The sequence below is a fragment of the Camarhynchus parvulus genome, chromosome 4 (genome assembly GCF_901933205.1).
Source record: "Camarhynchus parvulus chromosome 4, STF_HiC, whole genome shotgun sequence".
Taxonomy (NCBI): Eukaryota; Metazoa; Chordata; class Aves; order Passeriformes; family Thraupidae; genus Camarhynchus; species Camarhynchus parvulus.
The window spans coordinates 70827630-70844018 of NC_044574.1; the positions used below are offsets into that span (position 1 = coordinate 70827630).

Consider the following 16389-nt stretch of genomic DNA (forward strand, 5'->3'; position numbering starts at 1 on the left):
AAATACTTGGTGGGAAATTCCATCAGCTTCAGTCTTACCCTCTGTTCTTATTCTGAAAATGTGTTGAGGTTTGGTGAACCATTGAGAAATCTGCAGATCCAAATACAAGCAATGAGCCACATCATCATTATATGAATAACAAGGTTTCCTGTATTCCACTTCTAGAGAAATTCTGTATTATAAACATAAACATTGCTATGCTGTTACTCTGATTGCCAAAAGCAAGGACTGAAAAAAACATCTGCATCAATTGAATCCTGTTAGTTTTAATGCCCAAACTATAGTCCCAAATGTTGGAGCTTTAACAGCCTGATTTTTAAATGCTATCTAAAGCTTTGATATATCACATGCATATACATGTTTATCTCTTATATCAGGATGATTTTAATTTGTTAATAATTTTGACAGAAACAAAAGCTCTTTCTAAATGGGGGGCAAGATGCCCATCCATCCACCCACAGACCTAGTATTTCCAGGATGTTTACAGAGGAACTCATACAATAAGTTGGGTGATTAATTTAGGGGAATCTTGCTAAGAAAACATCCTCGAAAAACTAACCTCATTCAGGTTAGGACTAACGTAGATCTGCTACCTCATAAATGGATTTTATTTTATAAAAGCAAAAATTTGCGTGCAGACAGTATTGGCTGCTTTTCTTTAACAGAATTTAAACTTGTACTGCCTTCCTGAAGGATTATTAGTGAACCACACAGTTCCTGGACTTCTTTCAGACTGTGAAGGCTTTTGAGAACTAATTGTGTCTAGTTCATCGTGTATTTTCTGGTTATTATAACTTTCTTGCTTTTTTCTCTACCTTTAAGAACTGAGTCCCTTCTTTATACAGTTTTTTATGGACACAAAGCACCTTTTGGTTCCTCTGCCCTTCCCAGTAGCTCCCTGCCAGTATATGCAGTCACTCTTTTGCCTTGGAGAAATGTGCCTTTTAAACCAGCCCCCGGGGAAAAAAGTGAAGCTCTCAAACTTGTTCATTTGTGGCAGGACTTTAATCCCACTCCTCTTCCCCCACCTCTGGAAGACAAACCTCCATACAAGACTGGCAGCAGCCCTGGTGCTGGGGCCAAGTGAGAGGCATTCAATATTGATGGCTTTTTGATGGTTTTGTCCCACCTATCCAGATAATTTCCTATAATGCCAAATCTGTGCTACAGAATAAATGCAGGACTGTGTTCCCAAAGCTGTCAGTTCCAAACAGTGCTCAAAAAGCCCAACAGAATTTGAGGACTCGCAGCCCTATTTGCCAGGCTGTTGCATCCACCCTTGGCAGCCTCCCTGGCCTGCTGCTTCATTCATATATTCCCTTCCAAAGAATTCAATTTTCCACTCCTTGAAAGGTATTGCCACCTTTGCTGTTAGTTTTCCTCTTGTGTCTGTATTTCTCCTTGCCAACAATAGTCTTGCTTGTAACTAAGCATCCACTGACTTTCTGTCTTCTTTAAGATGAACATACACTTCGTCATTTACCCATTTCTTGACCTCTTAAATTCTTTTAGCAGAAACTGAAAATAAGAGCATGTTTCCAGCAAGATTCCTACCAAAAATGCTGACCAAGTATAGCTCTGATTGAAGCACCAAAATGGTACTGCTTTTATAGAAATACCAAGCCAGTAAGGGTCCAAAAATGTAAGATAGTTGTTTAGTTATTGGAATATGATCCCAATATTACTGGGTGGAATGTGCCTGGGCTCGTCTGACCCTTGTTGCTTGACCAAAGGCAGCAGCTGTGGTGTTTCACCTCAGAGACACCCCCGGCTAGTTGTGTGTTGCAGCTGGCACTTGGGAAAGTCCAGGCAGGGAGGAACTCAGGCTTTACTTCTGATGGAAAGGCTTTAGGCAAGGTGAAGGAAAAAAGGAGACGGATCCGGCTAGAGGGTCTTGATCCAGAGTTTTATTCCTGGGCACGCAGGCCTCTGAATGTTGCGACAGCTCCAACCGAATGCCAACCGCATGGTCCCGTGTCTTTAAGCCCAGGGAGAGGGGGAGGGAAGGGGTAGGTGTGCCACCAACCAGGTGGGAGTGAGGGAGTCTCAGGGGACAATGACCCCTAGACGGACCAATGACCACAGGGCTGAGAAGCATCTTTTGAACTTCACCAACCAGACGATGCCCTTGCTGGAATGTTAATATTGACAGACAGCACTTAGCAAGGGGGCAAGGGGAGGGGAAGGGAGAAGGTATTGCCACACCTGGGAAAGGACAGGGATAGCTAAAACAGGAAATTGCATCACACTGCAACATTTAGTAGTACATAATTAACTGAAAACAACAAGGCTGTTTGGTATTTCCAGGCTCCTCCCCCTTATAATCGATAAGTCTGATTTGGTGGTTTAGTACTGTGGGGAACCTAAGGAGTTTAAGCAATTGATCATTTCCAGTCAAGGTGCAACTCCTTTGGCAGTACTATAGATTAGGAGACTCTTGCTGTACCTGTGGTGAAGTCACCCCTCTGAGCTGCTGCATTTTCTGCTGTGAACCAAAGGAAAGCTGCCTGGAAGCAATAAGATGTTTAGTGATACATTTGCATAATCTCAAAGCATCTTTGTAATTTTGTGCTCTCTGTTTTAAAGAAACAGATGCACCCATAAGTGTAATAGTCTACCAGAGTGTGATGTGGTTTTATGTGCTCTACGTTATCTAATGTACAATCAGAACTTGTTAAAACAATCCACATTAAAATTATTGCAAAACAGATTCTGGATGTACATTTTCCTCTCTTTTTCTTTTTTTATTTTTTGTTTGTGAGTGTTTTTAGACAGCACAGTATGAGTGAAGCAACTTAGTTCTTTTTGAATATATTTAAAGTACTTCTTACTATGAATCATGGATAAGGGAAACTACAGAATTTAATAGATGTAAAAGGTAAAAGCCTGTTGATAAGAGGGATCATTCCAACTTGGATCACGTTGGGAGAATGGATATTGACCTTCATTAATACTTCCCTCATTTTTATTCTTTCAATTGAGTAGAAGTCTTTGGGCTTGGGTTTGGGGCTTGGGTTGTGGGGTTTTTTTGCCCTCCCTGGATGGCTAATTTACTGTCTCTGCTTGAAGAAACTGTATCCATTGATCAATTTAGTTTCACTTTCTTTCACTTGATTCTGACCCCTTTATTTGGTGATAACTATGATTAAAATTCTTTTTACTTTGCCACCATGAGATGAAATAATTTCAAAAACCAGACTCTGCTTGTTTTTATTGGTTTTCAGAACTAGCAAAGATAAATGTAACATTAGAAAAATCCCTTCTCTATATACCTATGAAACAAAGGGGGAAATTAAATTGCCTACTCTTGAATTTTTGCTAGAGATGTAGGATAATTTAAACTTCAGCTTAAATGCCATACCCAGAATAAGCAGGTGTAAATTTTTGGATTTTAAGCAAACTTTAAATTATTTTCTACTTCAAAATAAAGCCCCAATTAATTTCAGGAGAAATATACTTTGTTACTTTTTAGAGGGGATTCTAAGTGCTGTTTAACACTTATGTTACATTGTATAAAAATCTAAGGCACATTTTAAAACAATAATTAGATGTTTCAATTTGAAAACAAAACCAAAATTTTTGACTTTAAAATAAAAAAAAATAATCCCATCAAAGCTGGTTGTAATACACTCAGTTGTTTTTTTATTTTTCTGATTTCTTTTGAATGTCTGTAATAGCTGATGAACAGAACTACAGCAGAGATTTGATTTTGTTTTTCACCATCCATTTATAAGATAAAGGTTGAAGATACTTTAAATTTCCACATGAAGATCTTAGGGAGGACAAAGCAATACTCAGAAAGACATAAGGTTTGCTTATTCCTTAAATATTTATCTGGTAATTTCCATCCTGTGTTCCTAAACAAGGCTGTAAATAATAGACCTGTTCTTTATCATGAGCATTCTTTAGTCAGGACAATCATATCACCAACCTTATCAAAATGAGCAACTTTATAATCCTTTTTTCCCAGGTTTACCACATTTTCAAGAGCAAAATGATTTAAAGGGATTGCTAGAAAGTCTTCATCAAAATATCCAGGCCAAAAAGAGAAAGAATGTAGAAATCATGTGGCTGGCTGCAACGGTAAGCTCTCTTGTTTCAAAGAAATTGATGAACTAATCATAAAGTCATTTTCATAAGTTTGCTGACATTGTAAGTGCAATGGATTTTAAGGATATGACTGGAAGACTCACTGGTTAAAGGAGGCAGATGTGCTGTAATAGTTTTTAATGTACTCATTCTCATAATCACTCATTCCACTCATAAATTTATCTCTATTTCCTCCGCCTGAATTGCAGACAATTTCTTTTTCTCACTTTTTAAGCTGGTAGAACCTGCTAGAATTTGAGCGATTTGTTTCCTGTCCATTCTTTGATAACATAAAATTACTCAAAATAATTTTTTTAGTGTCCTTGAGGTATGATGTGGGACATGATGGCTTCCTCTGGCTTTTTTTTTTTTTTGCTATTGCTGCATTTAACTTTTGATTTTCTGTAATTGAATAAATTTCACAAGTAGCTATCACAAAAGACATGCAAAGGACAGACAATCAGACACAGGGAGAACACAAAGAAAATTGTTTATCTAACAGTGATTAGTACTTACTTTACTTTCTCCCCATAATTCCTTTCTGTTTTCCAGTTCTGTGGGGTTTGCACATACATACCAAAAAAAAAAAAAAAGGCCAGGAAAACAACTCTTAGATGTTTGTAAAGAGCTCAAGCTTTTCAGGAATGTGAAATTCAGCCACACAGTTGTCTTGGTATCTCTGCCCCCTTTTACCAGCAGAGAGTTTTTGGTATCTACTGAAAGTGAAGTAAGGCTTTGTGTTTTGGGAGGCTTTCAAATGTATATACCCTTCAAGGCAAATAAATATTTGATACAAAATTATTTATAACATTCTCAGTGACTTTTTATTAACACCAGGGAAAAGAAAATCTTAACCGTGTCTTTGTATTAATAACAGTGCTGTAACTTTCATATTACTAATAACATTTTGCCATGTTGTTAATAAATATTATCACATGCTATTGCAGTGTAATTCCTTTGTAAGGAAAAATATGTTTTTCTTACAGTACCAGTCTTGCAATTACTATGAAACACTGCTTTTAAAAAAGTAAAAGATACAGTATAAAATTATTTACAAAAGAATGTGTTAAAGCTTTGGGTATAGAAAGTTGTATTTTACCATCTATTCAGGGTTCCCTGAAAATAATTTCATGGGTAAAAAGCATTCTTTGGACATACAAAGTGTTTCAGGTTTTTCATTCACTGAATTCTATTTCTCTTTAGGTTCCCTTACTTTTACTTTCTGAAATGTGTATTTCTGGTTCCAGTGAGCTACACACTGTTATTCTATATTCCATTTATTTCTTAAAAAAGATGTAAGAATAAAACTTTGTCAGTGCAGTAGCTGTGCAATATCACTTTTTTATTGCAGTAGAAGTACAAGATTCCACATGTCTATCTGTACCTGCATGTAATCACTGATATAATTGGACTGTAAGAATAAATTTAATAGAAGTTGTGTATTTCCTCTCCTCCTATGTCTCCCTGCATCAGAGCCCATCACTCATCCAGAAAAATCACCTGGGATTTTTTTACTTTATTTTATAAATGATTTTTTAATATTTTAATTTTTTTAGGACTCATTCACATTGAATAGCCCCCATGAGTCATGGACTTCCAAAGATACTAGTGCAAAGAGAATTAATCTCTTCAGTGAAACAGTTAACTTCTTTCACATAATTATTTAAGAAAATTATCATATAGTATTTGTTTTAAATCCCAGTGCAACTGTTCAAATTTTTAAACAGATTTAACATTTAAAAATTTAAATTATATGATGGAAGAAACACTCATAGGTTCTCCTTCACTATCCTGTACCTCTTTGGATTCTAAGTAAGATTCCCTTAATTGATTCCCTAAATTAAACTTTTGAGATTGCCCTCACCATGGTATCACAAAGAACTTAAAGGCTCTAAGTATTTTCTGATTTTAATAGAATTTAATAGTATTTATTGATTTTTAATAGAATTTCTGAGAATGCAATTAGCAGATGAAGAAACACTTATTTGCTGAGCTGACACTGATCATGTTCCAGTTCATCCTGCGAGCTCTCCCATGATAGCCAATGGGGGAAGTTCCTTTTTGTGATTACTGCTGTAGTTTATTGCCTTGCCATATTCTCACAAACATTTTGAGATTTTGTACAGTTATACCCATGATTCTCCAGGGATAGGTGTAAGCAAAGTATTGCCTTTTCTCAGGACAAATTGTATCTGGGGAAAGGTAGACCCACATTTGGGTACAGAAGCTCTCCTCCAATTTTTCTTTTTCTAGTAAAATATCATTTGAAACCATAGTGTAAACTAATGGAATGGTACAACCACAGATTGATTCCTAAGGGAGGAAATCCAAAATGTCATGTTTCCTTTTTGTGTTATAACTTTTTCAAAGTATAAGTGAAAGTAGACAATCCATGGCAGTCATTTGTGTTAAACTTTATTAATTGTGAGCCAAACATTGAACAGTTTACCTGCTGAAAATAAAAACTGTGTGAGTTAGATGTGTCCATACCTTCACAAGAAGTTAGTCTGCTACATTCATGTTTGTGAGTTAAGACTTATCATATCTTTATTCATTAGGTATTCAGACAATTTAGCTTTCATTGAACAGGGTAGTTGCTAGATGAAGTGAGGAAACAGTGAAGGAACTGTTTCTTTTATAGTTATAAAAAAATTTCTTTTATCGTTATAAAAGTCCCATGTCAAATTCAGGAATTCAGTGTACTGGTACTAACTTCTAGTAGGTGCTTTGTTCTTGAGAAATGCTGTAGCTCTGTGGGTGCACCGGCTGGGCTTGCAGAGCTGCAGGGGCTGCCCAGCCTGCCTGGTTAGAAGGGCTAACCTGTGGGGCCTGCCCGTGTTCCAGATCTGCCGGAAGCTGAACGGAGTGCGCTTCACCTGCTGCAAAAGTGCCAAAGACAGGACGTCCATGTCAGTGACGCTGGAGCAGTGCTCCATCCTGAGGGACGAGCACCAGCTGCACAAAGACTTCTTCATCCGGGCGCTGGATTGCATGAGGAGGTAGGTGGGGCCCCATGCGCTTTGAGCCAGGCCGGGACCGCGCAGGGTCTGAGGCTGGTTCTAAATGCCCAGCAGAGCCCAGGCCTGCCTGAGCAGCAGCCTAACTGCTGCCAAGCCACCTCAGTGCAGGGTCTTGGCAGCTGTGTGTTCTATCTGTAATTAACAGTTTGTGAGATAGATGCGTGAAATCTTGCAAGGGTCAGCTCACCGACTGTAGAATCCGAGCAGTACTCCAAACAGCAGTTGCTTTTAAAAAAAGTTATATTTCAGGTTTGAAGGTATTTTAAAAACCATTTGCACAGTCATTAAACTATTTGATCAACATCTACACAAATACAGAGAAAGCAAAAGAAGCATTTGTTACAGATGGCAATTCTTACTAGTCTATGTTATTGAAAAGAAACATCCAAGTAGGTTTGGACTGGTGGCGTTTGCCACTAATATCTGATAAAATCTTTACTGTGCTTTAGAAGAAGTTAATTAAAACATGTTTTATTCTAAATTGCAACTATTCAGAAATTGAGGCTGATGTTATCAGGAATGTGTAATTAAAACATGTAAAGATTTTTCATTACCTGACTTTTTGATGAATAAAAAACCTTCTTGAGCAAACAAGTTTCAATCATAAAATTAATCCAGATGCTAGATTATTTAAAGAAACTTTCATCATTGGTTTTGATGAGCTTAATCATATAGTTTTAATCATATAATAACAGTTCTAATCGTATTGTCAGTAGGAGATTTAAAATGTGTATCCCTGACACTAGAATAACAAATAACAAAGGTCACTGCAAAACTAATAGAAAATATTTTGGACAGCCTTCAAAGAAGTAACTGAATCGTATCTTGGACTTTTGTGAAACACAAATTGTTTGTATGGTGGATTTATAAAGATCCTAAAAGTAAACAATCGTGTTTATGGTCTGTAATGGGTAATTCTGGACCTTTATATTTATTATTGCCAGAAGAGGTGCTTAATGTGTAAATTAATACTGTAGGTTTACCCACATAAACCCTTTGTCCTTTGGCAAGGATAGCTGTTCTAAAGAAAAAAGGCAATTTTATAAGGAGTAAATGAGCTGAGATGGCTTAGTTGTAGGTTTAGTTCACAAGGTGCTACTAATGCAGTGAGATGTGGTGTGTTGAACTGAGCTGTATTGTTTTGGATGTGTTGTACCTTGCATAAATCCCCCAGTCTCTGTAGTAATTCAGTGAGTGAATGAGTTTTGTGCAGTCTTTCATAACTACATATTTTATCATGAACAAATTCTGAGTTTTCTGTGTTAAATTTTGTTTGTTGGCATTTCAAATGCTTTTTTTTTTCCTGGTATGTCTCCAATAAATACAGAAGTATGTAAGCTACAGTAAGTTACCAGACACGGGAAAACTAATTAATTACATAAAATCACCATAATGTTAGAATAGCATTGAGTAGAGTAGCAGATTGGAAAATTTTCACAGACATAATTTTAAAAAACCTGAACTTGTTAGTAAAAAAATCTAGTAGGTTTTTGTAGATCAAAATATAAATGATTTTGAGTGGGTTTATGTCATGTGACTGATCTGAAAGTTGAGAAGATTAACACATTAGTTATATTTGCAGGCAACAGTAATTTGAAGTCACAGAAGAATGTTGTAAAGGCAAAAAAATCAGAATAATACTTAAAAATTAAACAAGCAAATGGGTATATGAAGTTGAAGCACCATTACAAAAATGTAAAATCTATCAGTTATGCTGTAGTTTCAAACAGACAAAAGCTTTATCCTGCTCTTACCCTATATATGAATTTCAGAATTGAGCTAAAGTAGGTGAAAAATGAGTTACATAGGAGACCATGACTTTGGCTTGGGTGATAGGATTGCCTGAGGATTAAAGCAAAGGCTTTGCAATAGTGGCACTAGCATACAAAATAATTTGCACCATCAGGATAATAAAGAAATACATCTTCTAACTATGCTGGTTGCTATCAGTCTAACACTGTTCACATAACTAGAGGTTTAAAAATAAAATTTAAAAAAACCTAGCCAAATTCTTCTTTTTCCCTCCCAAATTCCTCTTTTTCCCTTCCCAAATACTCTTTTTCCCTCATGAGTTGGTCAGTGAAAGCCTAAAACTTCAGAGCAGAAGAGTAAAAATGTGAAATGGGAGCATAGCCCTTCACCCCACAGTGAAGCGTTGGCCTGGCAGTTTAAGATGCGTCTTTGATGGGAGGGGGGGTTGTATCTTTGCTGCTGTTTTCCAAGGCAGGGTTATGCAGGTGCACATTCCGCAGGGATCCTGCTCGCTCCCTGGGCTGGAGTGCCTCTGGAGCAGTGCTGGAAGGGACACAGCGCTGCTCTCCGCGTGGCCTGGCCGGGATCTGCCGGCCGGGGCTGCTCCTGTCCGCAGGTGGGGAGAGGAGCATCACATAGAAAGGCCTTTTGAGACAGCACATTGGGAAGGAAAGAGCAGATGGGCAAAGGAGAGGAGAAAAACTCTTGATTTCCACGGGTGTTTTAGCTAAAGGTCCTGTATTTCACTCGAGGGAAGTTTGGCAGCTGTGTTTTTGAGGTTTGTGTGAATGAGGCCAACGAACTTGTTTGGTAGCCATTGTTGCCCTTGTCCTTTTGTAGTTTCTTTTTTATTTGATTACTTTTGCAGATCTGAAAGATAATGCTGTGCATTTCTAACATTTTCATTGGGTACTTTTAGAAGCTTTTAGAATGATTTTCACATCTAAGAAGAGAACCTATTTTCTTTCAAGGGCAGACAGAGAAAAACTATTTGCCATTTAATTTGCAATTTTAGCAGTTTTTTCCCCAATGAATCTTCTCTAGATCACTTTGCTAAACTTTGTCAATCAAATCCCTTTGTGCTGATTGCCACAAATTGCTTTTAAGCCTTTCAAAAGAACAAGTAGACATGAAAAATTCAATTTTACCATCTAGAATCCTGATAGTTTGGATTGACCTTTGAAAGGCTTCTTTTAAGAGTTAACCGTAGGAGGTAAAGACTACTGTGAAACTAAGTGAGCTGTAGAAGTAAATGGTGATTCAAAAGCAGACTTTATTGGAAATGCCATAGTTTTGAGATATGAGAATTATAAAGGTGCCTGTGTAGCTATGAGACTTTTTCTTTGTCTGCCAGTGGTGACACAGCTTTTGCTGTTGGAAAAGGGAAGCATGTGTTTACAGATTCATGCTTTCTTGCCTCCAGAAGCTTGGAGATGCTGGACTCCAGTGTGCTGCTGCTTTTCAGCTTCTTCAGGGTCCCCAGAATTTTGAGCAATCCAAAAGTGATTCCCAGAGTTTCAGCATATTTGCTTTGGTGTACATTGCATAACTCTGTTTTGGAAAATACTGCCTGTAGCTGTTTTTTTAATGACTTAGTTTGTAAGTGGAATTGTTGTCTTTTAGTGATAAACTATGCAATGTTTGTTGTTTCTTTATAAAAAAAGGCCGTACAAGGATCCTTCTATTCGTTCTTCCTTTCACTTATGAAAAATGTGGTAAATGAAACAATGATGGGAATGCACACTTTATCATTTACAATATGTAATAGATGGCTTTGTCCTCAGTCATAAGTCTGGCCATTATGATGCTGCAGTTGATGTGTACCTGAAGCAGCCATTCTATAAATAATTCCACATATTATAATTTCCTTGATATAGGTTTGTGACTTCCATTGATCTTAGTGACATGCATAGTTGAGAATGAGGAAAATCAATATATCATCCCCTCTGTATCAAGTGCTTGTAATTCACATCATATTAAAATCCTGTTTATAATGTCTCTGCCACTTCCAAATCTCTTTTTGCAGGCATCAATATTCTTATTTTTCCCTTCACCCATCCATGAATGATTCTTATCATTCAGTGTTAAATCTATTCCAAGAGACAGAGAGGCACAAAACTGATTTACCTGAGTTCATTGCAGTATCTGTCACATGATTCTTTTTTTTTGGTCTTTAGAGCTGGCTACTGTTAAGGAAGGATGGACCCTGGTGGGCAACACTTAATGAAGTAGCTCTGTAAAAAAATAGATTTTTTTTTTTTCCTTTTAAAAATTTATTTCTTTTCTGAATCTATTTAGCTTTGTTGTTTCAGTGACAGGATCCCTTTTGGAGGCTGTGGGTAGTGAATAGAGCATGTTTCCAATAAAGCCTCAAAGCAGTAACAAACAAAGGACATGACAAATCCCTTGTCTATGGTGAATCCTCCATGCTGTCAGCCTTGTCATCGTTCTGAGCAGGGCACAACACCTGTCACGTATTTCTGACACTGAATACAAAATTTGACTCAATGTGGGACACACCATTTCCACTTGAAATGGTTAAGGATATTTCAGGGTGTTTTAGATAAATTGCCTATCAAAAATCTCACTGAAGCACAAGTTCAAAGAATGAATGATCTGGACAACAAGTATTGGGCTTTTGATGAGCCAATTATAAAGAAAATATCTCCTGGGGTCTTTTTAAAGAGCTGTTTGAGGACAGCTTTGCTTAAAAATGAGTGAGTTGAGGAGGAGGAATAGCTGTAACAGCTCTTCAGTCAGGGACTTGCAGGTGTTCGGGGTGTTGAGGTGGACCTTGGCCAGGGAAGAGCCTGTAGCAAACACCAGAGCTGTAATTGCCACATGGACTGGGAATGAGGAGCAAAGGGACAGGATTAGAGGCAGGGATGATCCATGTGCAAATCTCTCTGTGCCTTTCACCCATCTCCCAGCTTTCACCCTGCCCCTGTGAGCTTGTGGCAAGAGATGCAGCACATGAGGAGTCACACAGAAGAGGAGGCACAAGTTCTCCTCCAGCTTTTTCCTGGCCCATCTGACCTCCTCCACCTTTTCTTTTTTCATTTAAAAGTATAAGCACAGTGCAAACAAAACTTTAAAAAGGCAAGCCTGACTTCCAGTATAGATTTTTACATCATTCTATGGCTCTTTAGAAATTTACCATCTCTATTGTGAGGTGGAAGCTGTAGATGATTTGCATCACCTGATGTACTGATAGGAGCCTGGTCATTAAGTAACAGTAAGGTCCAGTTTTGGTGCATTGAACTGCCATCCATTTTGTTTTCTAAAACTAAATTGCTGGTTTGAGGTTTTTTAATAGCCACAGTGTGCAGAGGAAAAGAAAACAAAATGAGGAGAGATGGCCACAAGATGTAATGAGAGTCAATGCCATTGGACACCTTGCTGGAGCCTTTTAGAATTAAGGTCTGTTTCTGTCCATCCTTCTGGAAGGAGGAGGAGGATTATAGACAATCATTGTGGGCAAAATATCAAACAGTCATTGAAAAGGCTTTTATATTAGAAAATCTAAGCTTTTCTAATACAACTTCTGAATTTCACAGAATTGAACTTTATAATGTATCTTTAAAGCAAGTCTCAGATTTTACAGACTTAAACCAAGGAAAAAAATAAAAGAAAGGTAACCCATGCACACTTTACTTGTGCTCTGGAACGTCCTGAGGTTCAGACTTCTACATAGACAAACTAGGCAGTGTAATTGGCAGTTGCTTTGTAATATAGCCTCACACTATATGAACCAGTTTTGTCTGCTTCACTGGGGTCAGATGTTTGAGTTCATGTTTTGCAAGTGCATGTTTTCTAGCTGACTGCAGAAGTTTCATTCTCCTGGACCTCATTTCTCCAAATTCTTCCCAAGTGCTGTTTTCAGACTTCTTTCTGATCAACACCCTAGTCAGAGTCCCGAAAACTCTCTCATATGGTTTTTTTTCATCTTCCTCTTTTTTATTACACTTTTGCTTGAATATTTCCCTCCTTTCTCCCCTGCATGTATGGCTGCTTCTTTTTTCTCCTGTTCAGAGTTTGGGCTCTGGCCTCAGTCACAGCACAGAGAGAACAGCAGAGCCAGTCCCCTGCCTCATGGTTTTGGCTTCATGTTATAGTAGTCATCCTCTGCAAGGGAAAAGAATAGCAAGGAAAAGCCTTATCTAGCTCCTTATCCTGGCATATGTTGAATCCTCAGAGTAGGTACCTGCTGAATTTTAACAAGGCTTTGTTAGGAAGAGGTTTGAAAGTCTTGCAGGAGCATGCTCTTTTGAGAGTTGCATCTCTCACATCTTTGTTATCTTGGTGCAGGATATCAAATCCTGTTCTTCAGCATGGGGATACTAGGAATACTCTCAAAAAATAGGGGGGAAAAGATGTATTTTTTTCTTCTCTAAATGATATTGTAAGTTTGAATTTTCCCATTCAAAATGAACTAACAATTGTGAGTAGACTCTAAATGGAAAGCATTGTGTAGCCTTAATTATAATTACCTTTCCCCTGGAACCTGTAATAATATTCTTGGACCAATCACTTGGGAGGAAAGGGTGTTCAAGGGAAAACACTGAAAACCTTTCCCACTGTTTGCAAAGAATATTTAGGGAAGTGACTCAGTGTACACTGATGTAGCAGGCAGTAAACAAGAATTCTGAAATAGTGCTTAGTTTTTCTATCAGCGAGTGAGGGGAAGGTAGAGCCAACAGAAATCTGTATTGTCTCTACGTTTTGACACCAGTGTTTGAGGAGTCAGTCCTTGAAATGCACCTGCTCCTTCTTCAGTGACTACTTAGGGAAGGTGAGGTCTTCAAGAGGAGTCATAACTTGACAGTAAATTTTATATAATAGGAAAAGATACTAATATATCAATTGCAGTATACAGTATTTTATCGTACATCAAAAGAAGTTCCTTATCAGTTGAAAAAGAAAATTTTAGGCAACATTTAGGTTTCAGCTTTGTGACAAGAAACAACCCTTGATTCCCTGTGATCTTTTTGCTGAAGGGCCCCTTTTCCCTTTGGCTTCAGGTTGTGTGTGGCAGAGTTCTCCAAAGAAGAACTTGATTAATGGAATTCCAATCAAAAACTTGCCCTACTCTGAGTTGTTCTGCTCTGATTTGAACTTTTTATTTCTCACTGAGATATTGATGAGGTAAACAATCTGTTAAGTAGCCCAAAGTTGTATTTGTCATATCTTGATCCAAATGAGAGTACAGAGGACTGAGCTTTGTCTTTGCTCTCTGTGAATATTTTAATTATTCAGTATAGACAGTGAGAAATGTATGAAATTAATTACCATGTGCACTCTGTGGTCACTTAGTTTTAAAAACAGTCCAATGAAAAAACCTTATCTGATAAATTTGCTTTCCCATTTAGTGCCACAGTGTGTTTGGATGCTTAATAGTGCAGAAGTTAATTTAAACACTGCATTTGATTAATTACAGAACAAAAAAAAAAAAAAAAGGAAAAAGCTTCCTAAAAGCCTTTTCTAATGGAACATATATTGCAGGCCCATAGTTCTGGATTTCACCTGTTGTGATTAGACAAATCTAGCATGCAAGTAGTTAGACTATTGTAAAATATTGTTTGGTGTTTGCCTTTGAGATTCTTCTAGTTGCTTATGGAAAACTTTATTAATTTTCTCATTCATTTAGTGCTTTATTGCTTATTTAGAACTTCCATGAAAGACTAGGTCTTAGCAGAAATCAACAACCAGATGTATTACAATCACCAGACTGAGTAATAGCAGGTTTCTTCCTGTTATATTTCACTTTAATTAAGATTTCCTGGAAGAGTGTGTGGGAAAAGTCCTGCATGCATGTTCATTATCTGTTGAAAATCCAAGTCCTACAGCTGAATTACCCTGGCTTTGGCCATGTTCAGCTAAATCTCAGGAAGAACAACACTGCCAAGTCTAAAATTTAGATAAGAAAGAAGCAGGAAATGAGAGTAAGAGGCAGTAGTAGCGTACAGTAGCTAGTTAAAGTGATCAAACATGAAATTTCTTCAAGAAGTTACTGGCCTCTAAAACAGTGTTCTTCTTCTCAGAGTAATGTAACTTGGACAGGGAGGGCTCATAACTTCCTGTCTGCAGTCCCAGCAACCTACAGACTGTCCAGAGGTTGGAGGGGGCACACAAAGGAGAAGCAACCAGCTGCTCTTCCAAAAAAGGTGGTTTTGTAATAGAAGATTCTGCATTCCTTCAGGAGAAAGATGATGGAGTGTCAGGCTATAGCTCTGGCTGGCTTGTAAAGGAAGCAGATAACAGACATTTCTAGGTTTATCTTTCCTCTCATTTTAGACTCCCTTGATCCCTTCATAAACTTAGTTTCTTATTGTAGGAATGCTCTCTGGCTCAGATAATCATCTTTTCTTGTCCAGCAGCCTGGTTTCAGTTTTTTTTTTCATATGTTCCATCCCTTGGGATGAAACACTGGCTCAGGGCCAGCCACCATCTCTGAGGACTAGCCTAGTGCTTAAGATGTACATGACATGAGAGAATTCAGCATTCCATCTCCATATTATCTCTTTCCATTTATTATTATGATGCATTCATAAGGTGACCTGGCACATTCTGTTACACAATTGTGCTTTCAAATAGTTAGGGTCCTATTCAACTTCAGACACTGGATCTGAAATTTTCTATCTCAGGTTCTTTAGGGAAAGAATCTAAAATCATATTGGATGCCAAAATAAAAGGAGAGATGTAATTGTTTGTCATCATCACCCTCCATATTTTATAACCATAATTTGAGGAACTGTCTTTGATGTATGGGGGTTTTCTCCCTTCAGTCTGCTGCCTTTTTCTTTTTCCAATGAGCATTTCCCTGTTTCTTACTCTCTTGCAGTAACATCTTAGTGTGTGGTATTTATATAGAAACTCTTCTGACAGTGGCTTTTCTCAGCTTAGCTGAGGGAGTTAGTTTTAGTAGTAGTTTCTACTTGTTGCTTTCTGTGGCAGCTCTGGTTTGGTGAGCGACATGTGTCCTTACCATTACAGCAGCCACTGGTGGCCTTTCACTGGAATACCTGGCAGCAGCAAGTTGTTTCTCAGTGTTAACCATCAATACAAGTCCTGCTCGCTGTTTGCAGTGGAGTGACCAGAGGAGTTTCCATTTGGGTTATTATTACCTATTATGTATTTCCTACTTTCATGATGTTATCTGCAGTCAGCTGGAACTAAACCCAGTAATGGAGCCAGCAGTATTATATTGCTATCCTGTTCTCTGGATCATCCAGAGATAAAGCTGGGAGATAATTTTGGGAACTTGCATTCTTAATAGCAGAGGTCTCTACTATAATTTGTATGAATAGGAAGCACGTGTTTATAAGGAAGTTAATGCAAAGGAAATGTTGGAGTCCTGCCAAAGTGCACAGCCAACTCCACAGCTGACTCCTAATGATAGAACAGTTAAACTAGTTTCTGCCACCCTGGGACTTAGTGGTGTTGCAGTTGTACTGTGGTTCTAAACATGCCCCTAATGCCAAAATCACTGGGCACTGCTTTGGCTGTGCATCTGCAGTGCTGTTCCCAT

General features: G+C 37.9%; 1 protein-coding gene across 7 annotated transcripts in view; it reads left to right on the forward strand.

Moving 5' to 3' along the window:
- The window catches only part of INPP4B (inositol polyphosphate-4-phosphatase type II B), a 309017-nt gene that overhangs the window by 269241 nt on the left and 23387 nt on the right, over positions 1-16389 (forward strand). For all 7 annotated transcript variants that reach the window (XM_030947361.1, XM_030947363.1, XM_030947360.1 and 4 more), the window contains 2 exons: positions 3971-4083; positions 6934-7088. In XM_030947361.1, the coding sequence (XP_030803221.1) occupies positions 3971-4083; positions 6934-7088 (268 nt within the window). The remainder of the gene's footprint in view (positions 1-3970; positions 4084-6933; positions 7089-16389) is intronic.